The sequence below is a fragment of the Homarus americanus genome, unplaced genomic scaffold (genome assembly GCF_018991925.1).
Source record: "Homarus americanus isolate GMGI-L3 unplaced genomic scaffold, GMGI_Hamer_2.0 scaffold46974, whole genome shotgun sequence".
Classification (NCBI taxonomy): Eukaryota; Metazoa; Arthropoda; class Malacostraca; order Decapoda; family Nephropidae; genus Homarus; species Homarus americanus.
In genome coordinates this window covers 482,441-497,985 of record NW_024728799.1, presented here as the reverse complement: position 1 = coordinate 497,985, position 15,545 = coordinate 482,441, and the positions used below count along the sequence as shown (strand labels likewise).

At 37.3% G+C, this 15,545-nt stretch overlaps 1 protein-coding gene across 1 annotated transcript; it reads right to left on the bottom strand.

Moving 5' to 3' along the window:
• Positions 1-2,750: 2,750 nt before the first annotated feature.
• On the bottom strand, positions 2,751-9,045 carry LOC121866224 (ribonuclease P protein subunit p30-like). The gene is made up of 4 exons (XM_042365834.1): positions 8,840-9,045; positions 7,350-7,561; positions 6,294-6,410; positions 2,751-4,018 (listed from the first exon to the last, which is right to left on the bottom strand). The coding sequence occupies exons 1-4, from the start codon at positions 8,997-8,999 to the stop codon at positions 3,647-3,649; spliced, it is 861 nt and encodes a 286-aa protein (XP_042221768.1). The 5' UTR covers positions 9,000-9,045; the 3' UTR covers positions 2,751-3,646.
• Between the last annotated feature and the right edge of the window lie 6,500 nt (positions 9,046-15,545).

The window sequence follows — 15,545 nt, the reverse complement described above, 5'->3', positions numbered from 1 at the left end:
CGTTTTCTCTCTGAACTAAAATTTAATGTGCCTAACTATTTAAGTACATCCAGAATAATACACAAGCACCAAAAAATGACCTCGAAAACCCATAAGTGGCGAGTAATTAGCATTGCAAAAGTAATTAAAATATTCTAAAAATCATTTGAACATTTTCTAAAAGCCATTTGAACAAGTTATAATCAAGATATCAAATTTTGGTTAACAGATCCTTAAGCAGCACATTCAGGAGTACCTATACTGAAATTTTGAACAAAATCCATTTTTTGGCCGAAATGACAAAAATTGTAAGTCTAAAGCCTTAAAGGATTTTTGGCCAAAAATACGTTTTCTCTCTGAACTAAAATTTAATGTGCCTAACTATTTAAGTACATCCAGAATAATACACAAGCACCAAGAAATGACCTCGAAAACCCATAAGTGGCGAGTAATTAGCATTGCAAAAGTAATTAAAATATTCTAAAAATAATTTGAACATTTTCTAAAAGCCATTTGAACAAGTTATAATCAAGATATCAAATTTTGGTTAACAGATCCTTAAGCAGCACATTCAGGAGTACCTATACTGAAAGTTTGAACAAAATCCATTTTTTGGCCGAAAATGACAAAAATTGTAAGTCTATAGCCTTAAAGGATTTTTGGCCAAAAATACTTTTTCTCTCTGAACTAAAATTTAATGTGCCTAACTATTTAAGTACATCCAGAATAATACACAAGCACCAAGAAATGACCTCAAAAACCCATAAGTGGCGAGTAATTAGCATTGCAAAATTAATTAAAATATTCTAAAAATCACTTGAACATTTTCTAAAAGCCATTTGAACAAGTTATAATCAAGATATCAAATTTTGGTTAACAGATCCTTAAGCAGCACATTCAGGAGTACCTATACTGAAATTTTTAACAAAATCCATTTTTTGGCCGAAATGACGAAATTGTAAGTCTAAAGCCTTAAAGGATTTTTGGCCAAAAATACTTTTCTCTCTGAACTAAAATTTAATGTGCCTAACTATTTAAGTACATCCAGAATAATACACAAGCACCAAGAAATGACCTCGAAAACCCATAAGTGGCGAGTAATTAGCATTGCAAAAGTAATTAAAATATTCTAAAAATCATTTGAACATTTTCTAAAAGCCATTTGAACAAGTTATAATCAAGATATCAAATTTTGGTTAACAGATCCTTAAGCAGCACATTCAGGAGTACCTATACTGAAATTTTGAACAAAATCCATTTTTTGGCCGAAAATGACAAAAATTGTAAGTCTATAGCCTTAAAGGATTTTTGGCCAAAAATACTTTTTCTCTCTGAACTAAATTTAATGTGCCTAACTATTTAAGTACATCCAGAATAATACACAAGCACCAAGAAATGACCTCGAAAACCCATAAGTGGCGAGTAATTAGCATTGCAAAAGTAATTAAAATATTGTAAAAAATCATTTGAACATTTTCTAAAAGCCATTTGAACAAGTTATAATCAAGATATCAAATTTTGGTTAACAGATCCTTAAGCAGCACATTCAGGAGTACCTATACTGAAATTTTGAACAAAATCCATTTTTTGGCCGAAATGAAAAATTGTAAGTCTAAAGCCTTAAAGTTTTGGCCAAAAATACTTTTTCTCTCTGAACTAAAATTTAATGTGCCTAACTATTTAAGTACATCCAGAATAATACACAAGCACCAAGAAATGACCTCGAAAACCCATAAGTGGCGAGTAATTAGCATTGCAAAAGTAATTAAAATATTCTAAAAATCATTTGAACATTTTCTAAAAGCCATTTGAACAAGTTATAATCAAGATATCAAATTTTGGTTAACAGATCCTTAAGCAGCACATTCAGGAGTACCTATACTGAAATTTTGAACAAAATCCATTTTTTGGCCGTTATCCCAAATTAGGTATATACAGTACTAGGTAAAAAATATTCACCTGTGAGTGCCAGGATTCAAACCCAGGTCACTAAGGTCAGCAGTCAGTCAACCACCCACGGGACCACAATGGGCTAAAAGCAACCCATTCTTAGCTACTCACTACACTGCACATCTGCTTATACTCTCTCACTTGGCAATCATATGCCCCTTAGAGGGATTCATTCTAAACAGTATGAATTCTAGATCTAATTCAAATCCCACACTTTATCTCTAGAAGATTCTTCAGTCCAGCCCAGCAGGAGACTTAAAATCCCAGTCTTTGGTCTGTTGGCTGATTGCTATTGCTTCTACACAAGAGGGAGGGTCTGGATATTCAGATACAGTGTAGGGTATTCATTTTGAGACATCAAGACAAATTTACCATACACGCAACTATGACACTTGAAAGTCTTATGTTAGCTCTGTACTGTGACTACCAAGATAAAGGGAGGAGGCTGTACTATTGGTTGGAGATTATGCCTTTATCCTAGCCTCTACTTCCTGGCTTAGGTGCACTTGAGTCACCCAGAGCTACTGTGCGAATTATAAATGATGGATTGATTATGAAATTCCATTTCATAACTAAGTACAGTAAGGTAGCTAGATCCCTCACCCTCCCAATGGGTGTTGAGATGAGCTGACTTCCCATTTTCTAGTTTGTTCAGTTCATGGGGCATACTGTATGTACTGTAGCCTGGAGGTGTAGACTGCATTTGGTCTAGGGAACTGATTCATCAGTGCTAGTCACTTTTGACAGACTGCAGTCGAGTCGGAGGTACAGTATTACAGCGCTTCTCTTAGTCATTTTGTCATTTTTCTGTGACTTATCAGTGGGGGGGGGGGTGAGTGAAAGGTTTCTGAGAACTTTTGGGTCAAACCTGTTAGCTTTATGATGCCATACTTAGGTTGTTTGTTCGTTGTGGAATCATAAAATGAAATTTCAGGATCGACCCTTAGATTCAATCAAATGTCTAAATTAGAATGTATAAATTTCTTCTTTCTGTGCTTAATGCACAGAACACCATGAACATCATCATCACCATTTTCCAAGCGTGAGTGAGTTAGACATGATCAATTACCTCTGAGTTAATTTCTGACACCCTCTCCCTGTTATTCTTGACCTACCTCTAGTTCTCCTCATCCCCACATTCAAACTCCTAAATCTTGACCAAATTGGTCTCCTCCATTCTCTCCACATGCCTGACCTGTCAGTACATGATTTCCTATCTTTGTCACATCTTACCATTTTCATATGAGTTCACTCAAGCCTATGAATGTCATCCTCTGTAACTGCCCATGTTTCACTGCTCCACATCTTTCCTTTCACACGAGAAGTTCCTCTCACCATCAATAAAGGCAACAATTACCTAAGCTTCTTATGGCCACACTGACAATAAATGGTCAAGGTCAAATTTGTTAAGCTTTGCATTTTTAAGCTGGACAAAAACCATTATATAAGGCAAATTTGGTCATAATGTAATTAACTGACAACACGGCTAGTTCTGAATTTGACGTCACTTGAGTACAGTACAGTACTATTAACTACAAACTTAATCTGAAAAGGAAAAAAATCCTGACTAGGGTCTGTACTTTTATTAATAACGTTATTCATTACTCTTAAATCTTCAAAAATAATTATTTATGCATCCCTAGATATTAATTATAAAATGTCTACCAGTCAATATTCTAACAATGAATAGATAAACAACAGCAAAATAGTACATACTTTAATCACTTATTCCAGTGTTAGTTTTTAAGAATTTTCTGGCATTTCCTAATCCATCAAATTTTGACTTAGGTGTATCTGTATCTAAGAATGTGACCTGGGCAACACATTTTGCCGCTCCTTTCCTGCGTGAAGCAGCACAATATACAACGTTGTGAGACAAGGATACTATAGCCTGTTTGGCAGCACCTTCTGTCAAGCCAAAGAACCGTCCCAGATTCATGACATCATATGGGTGCCGAAGATGGCTTGGAACTCTAGCTTGACTGGTGACTATGATGTTTGCTGATCTTGAGCACTGATGTAGGATGTGAGATAATGTGATGGTGCGCTGTCGGCTGCCAGAGTTTAGAATGCAAGGGCCATAGCTCAGCTGTCAAAATATATTTATAATTTGAACGACAAAATTTTCTTCCAAAAACATTATACAGTTCAACACATCTGCTTTTAATACAATAAAATACAATAATGGAAAGTTAAGGTAGATTAGTGCCTTTCTTTACTGCCAGTCCCTGAGTTAACTATATCCTTACTGACAAGTGAGAGACTCGTCAAGCAGTTGCACCATTTGTACAGATGGACTCTACAATGGACGAGTTGACGGTTCTGGGCAAACACAAGACATACATTCTGCCATGTTCGTAGAGTAATACGGTATATATAACTTATAATGAAAGTTTAAAGTCCTGCTATAATAGTCGAGATAAGTTTATTTGCAATGAGGACATTAGTTTCAAACTGTTCGCTGCAGTCAGAGGTAGTAGAAAGGACGATGACCTCTTCAGACCTCAAATGCCACATTCAGGTACGTTTTAAGAGTGTTTTTTATGGTCTAAGTCATGGACATTTTGTAAGTGAAGAAATGTACCATGAAGAGCAGCTTCAACCATAGGTTGGATGGATACACGAGCGATAGGGGTTGGGTGTAAGTGGGACTGCCCAGTATAGGCCAATAGGCCCGCTGCAATTTCCTCCATTCTTATGTTCTTTTGGACATAAAAAACTACCATGTTCACACCAGCTCAGCTGTCATGTACTCTTACCTGGTAGACGTTCTCTTTTTTTTTCAGTGCATTTACAGAGTATATCAGAACTACGAGATGCAGATACGGGTAAATTTAGAAGTAATGACAACATAGTGCTGTTATTGTTTTGATGATGTACTAATGAACCACTGGGATATATCATCATTTATATTAATTAATGGGTAAAATTTTACTTTAACTATCATGAGTATTTAGATGTTTAGATTCGAGATAGGCTATATTGGGTAAATTTTAAGTTTTGGTCATCCCTGTACTTAGACATGCAGACTATGTTTTCTTCTTCTGGTGACTTACAATGTGTTATGGACGACTTAGACCTTCATTTATATCTGAAATCACTAGTTTTGAGTTACTACCCTCCCCCCCCCCCTTACCGATGAATGTTAAGCTAACCTTATAACTCATCATACCCGAACCTAACATATGATCTGTATTTTCTTATGCGATCGAAAAAAATTTGCGACAGAAATCCTGCAGAAATAATGTGTCTTATTGTTTAAAGTACTTAATCCCATAGTTATAATCTTAAGGTTCCCCAGATGACCAAAACCAAAATAATATCTATATTGTTTGGAATGTTTATACTATGAAATTTGTTAAATGGCCAGCTAATATCCATTGATTAGTTTATGTGCTTAGTAATATTCATATATTCAAAATAGTATTACTGTGTTGCACAATAAAGCACAATTAACTATCTAACAATATTTATTTACTGAGCTGATCAACCGAGAAGGTTGGGTAACCACAGCTGGTTGCCTCCCCCTGGAAAGCTAACCCCAGCCAGTGACGTCACAACCAATCACAGAGCTTTATGCAGTCACGTGACTCTTTAGCAACTTTAACCCTTATTTTTTACACTTTTTGGCCCAATTTATTTAAAAACTATCATTACCATAGTGAATTTAAGCGTTTTATTTACCCATTGATCTGCCGTCTTGAGAAAAAATTCCGACCGTCAACTCGCCCATTCTAGAAAGACACACCCCTGGCCCCCCAATGTCTTCAAAATTCCCAAGTTATTTTGAGTTATAGACGAGTACGTACAAGGAAACTAAACTTACAAGTTTTCTAAAATATATCCACACAGCTATACAGTATTATACTTTAAATTGGGGTAACCACAATCTAGCCAAAATCCCATCACCTTTTGTATAATGGAGTTGGCAATCCCCTCAGAAATGTCATCAATCATTTTTTATCCCAGATAATTGAGATCTAGTATTTCCAAACATCACAAGTGAGATAATCAAATGCACTGACAAAGAAGGAACGGAAAGTTGTAGGCTAAATAAAAGTTTACACACCTAAAAAAAATAATTATATAACATGGGGATGCATAATCAAAACAGGAGTCACTTATTTAAAATTTGGTTATAAAATGGTACAGTAGTATTTCTTTTTTTTACTTTCCAACTCTCTTTCTGTTCAACTTTATTGTGTCCTGAATCCCCATTATACATCTACACTATACATTCTTTACTATTTGCTTACATATAAAGAGTCCTGTCAACAGTAACAATAAAGCCCCATTAAAACTATTAACAGTGGAATTACAATAATGTATTGTTATGTGAACACTACAGTACTGTATACACTTACCTCAAAATATATATCTCGTTCCACTGCTAAACGCAATAATTTCCTAGCAAAGCGGGCACCCTGTTCGTTTGGGTTCAGTGAGATAATATCCACATCTACAAGTGTCTGGCACACAGTCTGAAAATTGCATAAAAATTAGTCATATTACTGACAAACTGATAACCACGAGTGTCTTCGCTGACGAGAGTAGTACTAGGTGATTTTTTTTTAAAGTCTAGTGGATTTCACGTGAGAGTTTGTCCTTTGAAATCCAATACTATACTGTAGGATATAATTGTCAGGTTAAGCTTGGTTTAGATGAGCAAGATGAAATGTATGACTTAAATGTGTACTTAGAGGTAGGTAAATGCCCTACTTTGCACAGTACAGTAGATGGATGGAAGATGTGAGAGTTTCAAGGAAGAGAAATGTGAGGAATGAAGTTCAAGTAAATGAAACTTAAATGGAGTAGAGGTGGTGTGATAAAGAATCATGTGTGTTGTGACTATGATTTGAAGGAGTAAGGAAGTTGGAGTGGGTTTCAACTGTCTGCTTGGGCACTTAGATATATCATTAAATAACTGGTTGTGATGGCAATATTATTCTGTGTTCATGTAATAAACCTTAGGGTTCTCAGTCGAGGAAGAATGAGCACGATAATTTTTGATTGTTTAGACAGGTCATTCTGCTACCCTGAGCCCAAAATTCTCAGTAATCTCTCTTATCTAGGTGCCATATTATTTCCCTTTACTGATATATACTGCACAGGTATTCTAAGAGGTGAGGCCTCCATTCTTGACCTTCTAATGGCTGAATAAACAAGTATTTATGACAACCATAACACTGTAAAGTTAAATAAGTTCACTGAGCATTTTAAAAGGTACTGAACAAAAATTGGTGAGACAAGGTATTTCCCGATATATCATAAGTCAAAATTTAAATAAATCTCTGAAGTCTTACTAAAGATATCTGTGGAAACTATCACAGAAGAAAGATTTCGACACTAATGCAAAAATTAAGTATAAATCTCTTGAAGTATAGGGTATAAGAGGAAGAAAAGTGAGAAAAAATCCTTACTTGTTTAAGAGCACCTTCGGTTGTTGGAGTGAATGCTATAATATCATACTGCTTAATGACTTCACGGAATTTTGAGAGGAAAGCAGACCCGGGATCAGAATACGTGACTGTGATCCTTGTGAGGATGACAGGCTCTCTGGTGATACCGTGCTGACGGAGATCCTCTTCTGACAATTCCAATTTTGGTGGAGGAGGAACCATAGGAAAATCTCCTGTAAATAATAATCACTAATTATTTTACGGGAATTATCATCAGATGCCTTTACTCTTCCTATTCTTTATAACAAATATGCTTTTTCTAAACTCAAAACACAATAAAGTACTGTAAATGGATTTATGGATTTATTTTTTTAATATTTTTAATTATAATCATCTTCGGATAATGTGGGTCCAATAAAGGATAAAACAGTAATATATATAAAAAGTGATGAGTATTTCTACATTATGGTCTCCAGGTATTTTTGTTTTCCTTGTCCTTCACCAGCTATGCACTCTATGCCCATACATCCTGTCATACCAGGATAAGCATCTGTATGGCTGACTCACTGTTTGACAGAGTACAGTATAGGTCTCACGTCAATCCCTGTTAAAGTACTAATGCAGTGGCTACATACACATAGACAGTACAGTGATAACACCCAAGTACAGTACAAGTATCTGTTATTAAATAATCTGTTTACATTTATTTCATGCAAGATACAGGTTAGGCAGTCGTATGTGAAACATCGACGTCTATTGGTATGGCAGTCTGATGCACATTTGTTGGCAGACTATACAATGATAGTTGCTAAGATGACCTTCTTTCTGACTAACCTAACCTAACCGCTCTGCCCAAATAGAAGGAAGCACCGAGTACCGCATTTTGGTATGTGCAATTCTCGGCCGTACCATTAACCACATTCTGTCAATATGGCTGTCATACCTGCATCCAGTATGAATTTGTATTATGACTGCCCACGATTTAATACTTGGATACTTCTTTTTGTATTAAAAAAAAACATGTAATTGATGAGGAAACTGCTACTGTACTTTATGTTATAAAAATTACACAAATCTTTACAACTTTCGTGTTTCTCCAGTTAGATGTAGCACATGTATTGTTTACTTCTTCTTCATATGATATACTTATGATCTGCCGCCGTTAAATAAGGTAAGGTTCTCGGTTAAGCTAGGACACGTTAGGTCAGGTTTCCTTTGGTTTGATTGGTTCAGTATTTTTACCCCACACTTTCCCTGGACGTCTACGCCCTGAACCACCTTGTGTATTAACAGTCGTTGGTAGCTAGGGTGAGGGGAGGGGTCATACCTCCATAAATATTGCTTTTACCACTGATCAGCTCGTTAGCCATCTGTAAAAGAATATTGTTGATTTCTGGACAGATATACAATCAGTGTAAGATTACCTAATCGTCATTCTGGTTCATCATGTACATGTATATAAACACAGGTATTAAAGTCAATCTAACGAAGGATGACCCAAGAGACTGTACCTTTTTTCCGTTTTTTCTTCTCAGAAGTTGAATTATCAATTACCTCTCTGTTGATAGCGACAGTTTGGTACCCAATACTTAATGCCTTAAGCACAGTATTTTTGAGATCCTCATCTGATGCTGATATATTTAAATCACAAAACCCTCGTGCAAGTTTCATCTCAGCGGTGGACGAGCGAGTGACCAGCTGGCGTGATGTAAACAAACCTGAGGTAGCGGGAAGCGCTGAGGTAGCGGGAAGCGCTGAGGTAGCGGGAAGCAAAGTAGCATAAAAAATAAATAACTATATACAGTACAATGGTTAGATAGACAGACAGATATTATATATAATTTATTCAGTTAAATCGCTTTAGAAGTTCTTATTGGTTCAGAATGTAGTCAGTAAAAAATATACAAACAATGGCAACTACCAGCCAAGGACAACCCCCAAAATGATAAATAATAATAATAATAATAATAATAATAATAATAATAATAATAATAATAATAATAATAATAATAATAATAATAAAATTTATTTGAGGATTACCTGAAGATTCAGTTTGACTATAATTCGACAGGGTCGTTTGCTAATCAACAAAAATAAATTTACAAAATAGGCGAATATGCAGCATATGCTGCTAAGTATAGTAACTAGAGTTTTTAATCTTCTCATAAGTTGTTGTTAGACATATATATTACTAACCTTGTTATGCGTTTAAAGACCATCGTTGTTAAAGTGTAGTAATAACACTATAACTACAACAACGACAACATTTCGATTAGAATATCCGAGACTGATGGATTATTTTCGCAATACAACATCCATTAATGAGACAGAAAATCGCTCCCTCTCCTGTACCTTCACCAGCTAGATTTTTTTTTTACTGATTTGTTTGACACTAATACTAGATTTAATAAAGTTTGATAAGCTATTCCAATTTTTTGTAGCAATAAGAATGGAACTATTTTTTGTAAAACCTATTCCCTAATCCATGTTCAATATAATAAATCTTATGTAGGATAATGTTTTGAATAATTTGTAGTTTGGTTTCTAGATTTTGTACTAGGCAGAGTACCATGATGAATAAGAATTGATAGTCCATGTGATATACTGTCCATCGGGAATCAGCTGATAAATATTTGTCACTTTTTTCCTCTTTATTATTTACAATTAATTCCACAGATAGTCAAGACTCAGACCCTCTGCTGCCCACCCTGACTCCTACTTTTCCCCATTGCTCTTGCTACACATTCTATCATCAGCCACATTTACAGGCATTTTATGTGTTTCTTGGATTCTCAACTTTCTGCCTTTTTTGAGACCAATGTTCTCATTAGCATTGCTTAACACTACTTCTTATTAATTTAGGGAGATATGTAAAGAGGGGGGTAAGGAACTAGGATGATAGTGAGGTAGGTAAGAGGGAAAATATGGAGGGAGGCAGTCAGGGAGGAACTATAGGAAGGTAAGCAAGAAAATAAGGTGGTAGGGAGGTTGGTAAGCAGGGAAGTAGGTATGGTTACATATGGTTTGAGTGAGTGGCCGTTACATTGGCTTCAGGACCACAGTAATTACCACAGCAGGTAGCCGCAGCCAAGTGAAGCAACGCACCGTGTTAGTGTGTGATGGTGCAGGGTGCCACGCAGGGTTGGTTGTTGCATGTTCTTATGAATATGTAAATAAACATAATACCAAGGGAATCTTTACATGTTTGGCAAGAGTGTAAATGATGATAAGTGTACTATATTATGTCATAATCAAACTGTTTATTTGTTTTCAGCCGAATATAATTTGCCTTTTACTTTCGCGCCGTTTGTTTTCCACGTTTATTAAGGATGTGTCGCTAATTATTTTTTTTCTTCTAGTTTTTAGTTATCTCCCGTATTTCTTATATTAATTCTCCCTACCATTATCTCTTTACAGGCATTATTATTATTTGAGATAGACTCTCTCTCTCTCTCTCTCTCTCTCTCTCTCTCTCTCCCTTTTTCCGTTTAGCTCTTTGAGTATTCCACTTTATCTCTTACTCTCCTTCACTTAGTCCATTTTTTTCACCGCCTCGCCCTCTCAGAACCACTTTCCTTCCCCTCTCACTCTTCCCCTCTCACTCTTCACCTCTCTATTTTGAAATCTTCTTCTCTCGTCTCCCTCATTTTGTCTCTCATCCCCTTCCCCCCCCCTCTTAATCTCTCACCTCACAGAACCTTCTCTTTATACATTCCTTGTCTCCTCTACCTCTACCTCCTGCCTATACAAGAACCTCTACCTCTACCTCCTGCCTAACCCCAGAGCCTCTACCTCCTTCCTCCTGCCTATACAAGAACTACTCTACCTCCTACCCTGCTGAGAACCTCTACCTCTACCTCCTGCCTATACAAGAACCTCTACCTCTACCTCCTGCCTATACAAGAACCTCTACCTCTACCTCCTGCCTATACAAGAACCTCTACCTCCTGCCTATACAAGAACCTCTACCTCTACCTCCTGCCTATACAAGAACCTCTACCTCTACCTCCTGCCTATACAAGAACCTCTACCTCTACCTCCTGCCTATACAAGAACATGGCCACCTCCAAGATTACCTCACTCCTCTCTACTTTCCCTTCGTGTGTTTTTTTCCCTTTCCTTGTACCCCCCCCCCCCCTGCAGCGTCCCTCTACCTTTCCACTTGGGGTATAAACTCTCGCGCCATCTGGTGAAATAATGATCACTGCAACATCCTATATCATTTGCAACACCACATAAGTATACATGAGACTACATATACTTGTTTTAGGTTAGGTTATGCTGCGTTAGGTTAGGTTGTGTTGGGTAAGGTTAGGTTTGGTTAAGTTAGGTTAGGTTAGGTTAGGTCAGGTTTGGTGAAGTTGTATTAGTGTTAGGTTGGGTAAGGTTAGATTGGGTTAGGTTAGGTTAGGTTAGGTTAGTAAAGTTAGATTGTTAGGTTAGGTTAGGTTAGTTAAGGCTAGGTTGGGAAGGTTAGGGTTTTGGTTAAAGGTCAGTCAGGTCAGGTCAGGTCAGGTCAGGTCAGGTCAGGTCAGGTCAGGTCAGGATGGGTTAGGTTACATTAGTTAGGACTAGGTTAGGTTAGGATGGTTAAGGTTAGGTTAGGTTGATGTCGTTTTGTCACTACTAAGCCATCGTCCTTAAATAGTTAATCCATTGTTCTATAAAAAATGTTAAACCATCACCCTTGAAATATTAAACCATCGTCCTCAGAGTGTGATTAATTCGAAATCAGTAGTTACCAGTCAAAACCTCTATAGAGAAAAAAAAACAAATGAAGAGAGTGAATGGTATTAAAAGTTGCAATGTATAATTAGAAATCGGTTCCAATGCCATGAAGTGAAGTAAGCGTAGCGCAGACCAGTGGGAGAGAGAGAGAGAGAGAGAGAGAGAGAGAGAGAGAGAGAGAGAGAGAGTGCATGAAAAACTTATATTCCTCCACAAGAAGTCACGAAAAGATAATATCCCACAGAGCAACACGCGAGGCTCCCGTCTTGTGGAGAAGCAGGGTAAGGTTGAGCTCAAGGACGTGCTGGTATTTCTCTCTCTCTGACACAAGCACACACAGTACCTACAGTTACGAGAGGGATTGATAACTACAACATTTACATCAAAGGTAACAATAATGATAAGAAGACTGAACACTTCTCAGGGGCGATCTTCACTAACAAATGAGGTATATTTGGAAAGAAAAAAACAAGGCATCTAGGTATTTTTACGAGATTAGTCACAAACATACACAAAAAAAGGGGATAAACGAACTTGTGAATAAATTATCAAAATATAAACGAGATTACCAAAGAAACATGTGGAAAATCGTGATAGCATCTGGCAGGATAATGTTGATAAATGAGGGAGATGAGGAGAGGGCGCGAGTCAATGACACACCACACTACAGCGTCACTGAGCTGGTACTTTACGGTCACTGAGTTGTGTGAGCTCCTCTATGCTGCTGTCTGACAATGGTCACAAAAGTCTTTGGTAGAAATCTCCCCGGATTAATATTCTTCTCTTTAATCAGACCGTGGTAAAGTTTGTAAAGTGCGCAGTGAGAATCCATCCAACTTTATATACCATTCATATAACCATTTCTTCGATCTAATAGGAAGTAAGCAAATATCCTTTTTTTTTTAGTTAGCTGAGGACTTAACGTAACAATCTAGATAAGAATAAAGTTATTTTGTAAATTCTGAGAGAAAATGTTGCGAAGGCCTACCAATTGCCGGCTGCAGCGTCTAACTATATCCATCACATAGTTATGTCTACATGGAACGCCCTTAAAATGTCTATATACCACCACACAAGCACCAGTCTTACATTTCGTCAGAATTTCAATAACAAAAAGTATCATTATTTCAAGGTGACTGAATATTGATACCACTATATTATTATTGCTTATGTCATGAGTAGTGAAAATTTAACTAGTAAGTCATATATTTTATCTGTCAAGTGAGAGTCAATGGTACTATTTTGCATAATTCCCATAACGAGTGTGTGTGTGTGTGTGTGTCAGGATTACTACGACTTAAAAAAAAAAAGATCAGAAACAGTTTTTTTAGCGGATTCGTCGAAGTGACCAGTCAGCACATCTGTTTACAAGTGATGTCACCCATAATGCCTTGGGGGGGGGGGAGGATAAGCTAGGGTTTAGTGTAGGATAACTAAGGATAGGTTAGCGTTAGGGTGGTTAATCTTCAGGTGAAATAAAGTTGGATCGATGAAACGAGAAAATGTAGAGAGGACTTGAAAGATAAACTAAAGACTGATGCAATAGATGTAGTTCCAATTATCAGAATTTTAGAAAGACTTTTATATGAACTGTGTGATGTTGAGTGGAGCTTCGTGTGACCTAGAGGTGAATGTAATAACCCTGGAGCAGCCATGACAGAACTCAGAAGCTGATAAATGACGACACAGATTATTAACTTGTGATCAATACTACAGCAACTAGATCCTTAAACTCACGCGTGTCTCATTATTGGAACTGTCTGTTGACGCATTTGTGCATTTTATCATTCACTCTGTTTATTGTTCGATGTTAAATACGAATATGTCCACCACCATCACTTCTAGTATACCACCACCACCATATTTAGCCTCAATGACAGACAACTAAGGTCATCACCATATAGATTACCATATCAAGATGATTGACTTCTCGTCGCCCTCAGGAGACGTACAGCGTGGCGCCTGACAGGTGGGTGCCGCTCCTTACTGATGATGATGACTTGACGAGTTACCCAAGAAAGTCGCGGGAAATATGTAATTAAGATTTGACACCGTTCACCACCTCGCCCCCCACTCCTTGAACCTCATCGCTGCTTGAGTAGTCACGAATAAGGTGGTGTAAGGTGGTGTAAGGTGGTGTATGATGACATGTGGTATGATACAGTGGTAGGCGACACTAGGTGGTATATAGCGCTTCTAGGTGAGGTAAAGTCCACACTAAGAGTCTCCTTCTCCTCTACTACCTCACGCTCTTCCTCTGTTTACTTCCATACACTCGAGTAATTTCTTGTCACCTCCAGAACCTCTCGCTTATCACCGACCATCCCTCCTTCCCCTATCACCCTTCCAGGCATATATATATTTCACTAGGGATAACTTTTCTTCCTCATACACCTGTTAAAATTTATACAGTACGACTCTCCTACTAAAAATGGTGCCTCTCTCTCATGGCTAGCTGTACTGTCTGTCTGTGGTTGACGTTCTTATTACTAGACCTATACTGGTGTTACTGCATTGGTCCCTAATCAAAACAAACTCCTAACCAACTCCTGACATTAAAGATTGGAAGGTATACATATTCAGGGCCTGTTGGAAATTAATCTCTAGTAGACTTTAAAGTAATAAAAAAAGTATTTCTACCTTTAAATAAATTAATTCAGTGGGATTCATATATTAGTTTGAAGTTTTGAAAGTTCTCGTATATTTTCTAAGGAAATTTAATTCTTCGGAATTGTGTTGTTTCAGACCCTTTCAGAATATATGAGACAGCTGTAGAGGTGGAGGATGTGGGGTGTATCACACACACAAACCGTCCCTTCTAAATCAGACAGTCCAGAGCCGCCCCACCCCAGGCACTGAACGTCGCCAACTCTCCTATGTAATTATAGGAAATATGGATAATAACTATACTTCCTTCTACGGGACTCACTTTCTCGTGCCAGCAGTAGTACTGATGATGATGATGGAAGATGATGGCGGTGGTGGTGGTGTACTTAATGGCTAGCCACAGTAATGATTTTCTGGTATTGGTGAAACAGGTATAAATGCTGTGTGTGTGTCTGTGTGTGTGTGTGTGTGTCTGTGTGTGTGTGTGTACATAAGACAATTGAAACATCGCGAAGACAAGATGAAAAACAGATTAATTGGAAATAATGTCAAGTGATGCTGGAAACTTGAACACAACTTAAGCAATAACTGGTACAAAGTGCTAACTCGCGTCTGAGGATGTGAACGACTCTCTAAGCTCTGTTTCCCTGCATGAGATTTATTTCCTATGTAGTGAAATAAATCCCAATATACATAACAACGTGTATCACTGATTCTACGTAGGGAAATAGATCCGCTTCCTCCGTGGGATAGTGATTTCGGCAGTGCTTGTGGTCAGTGAAATTAAGACCGCTATCGCTTCACTGCGTATGACCCAAGTATTAAAAGGCGTGGCAGTGATCTCAGACAGTGATATAGTGGTTTAATTTTGCTATAACGTAA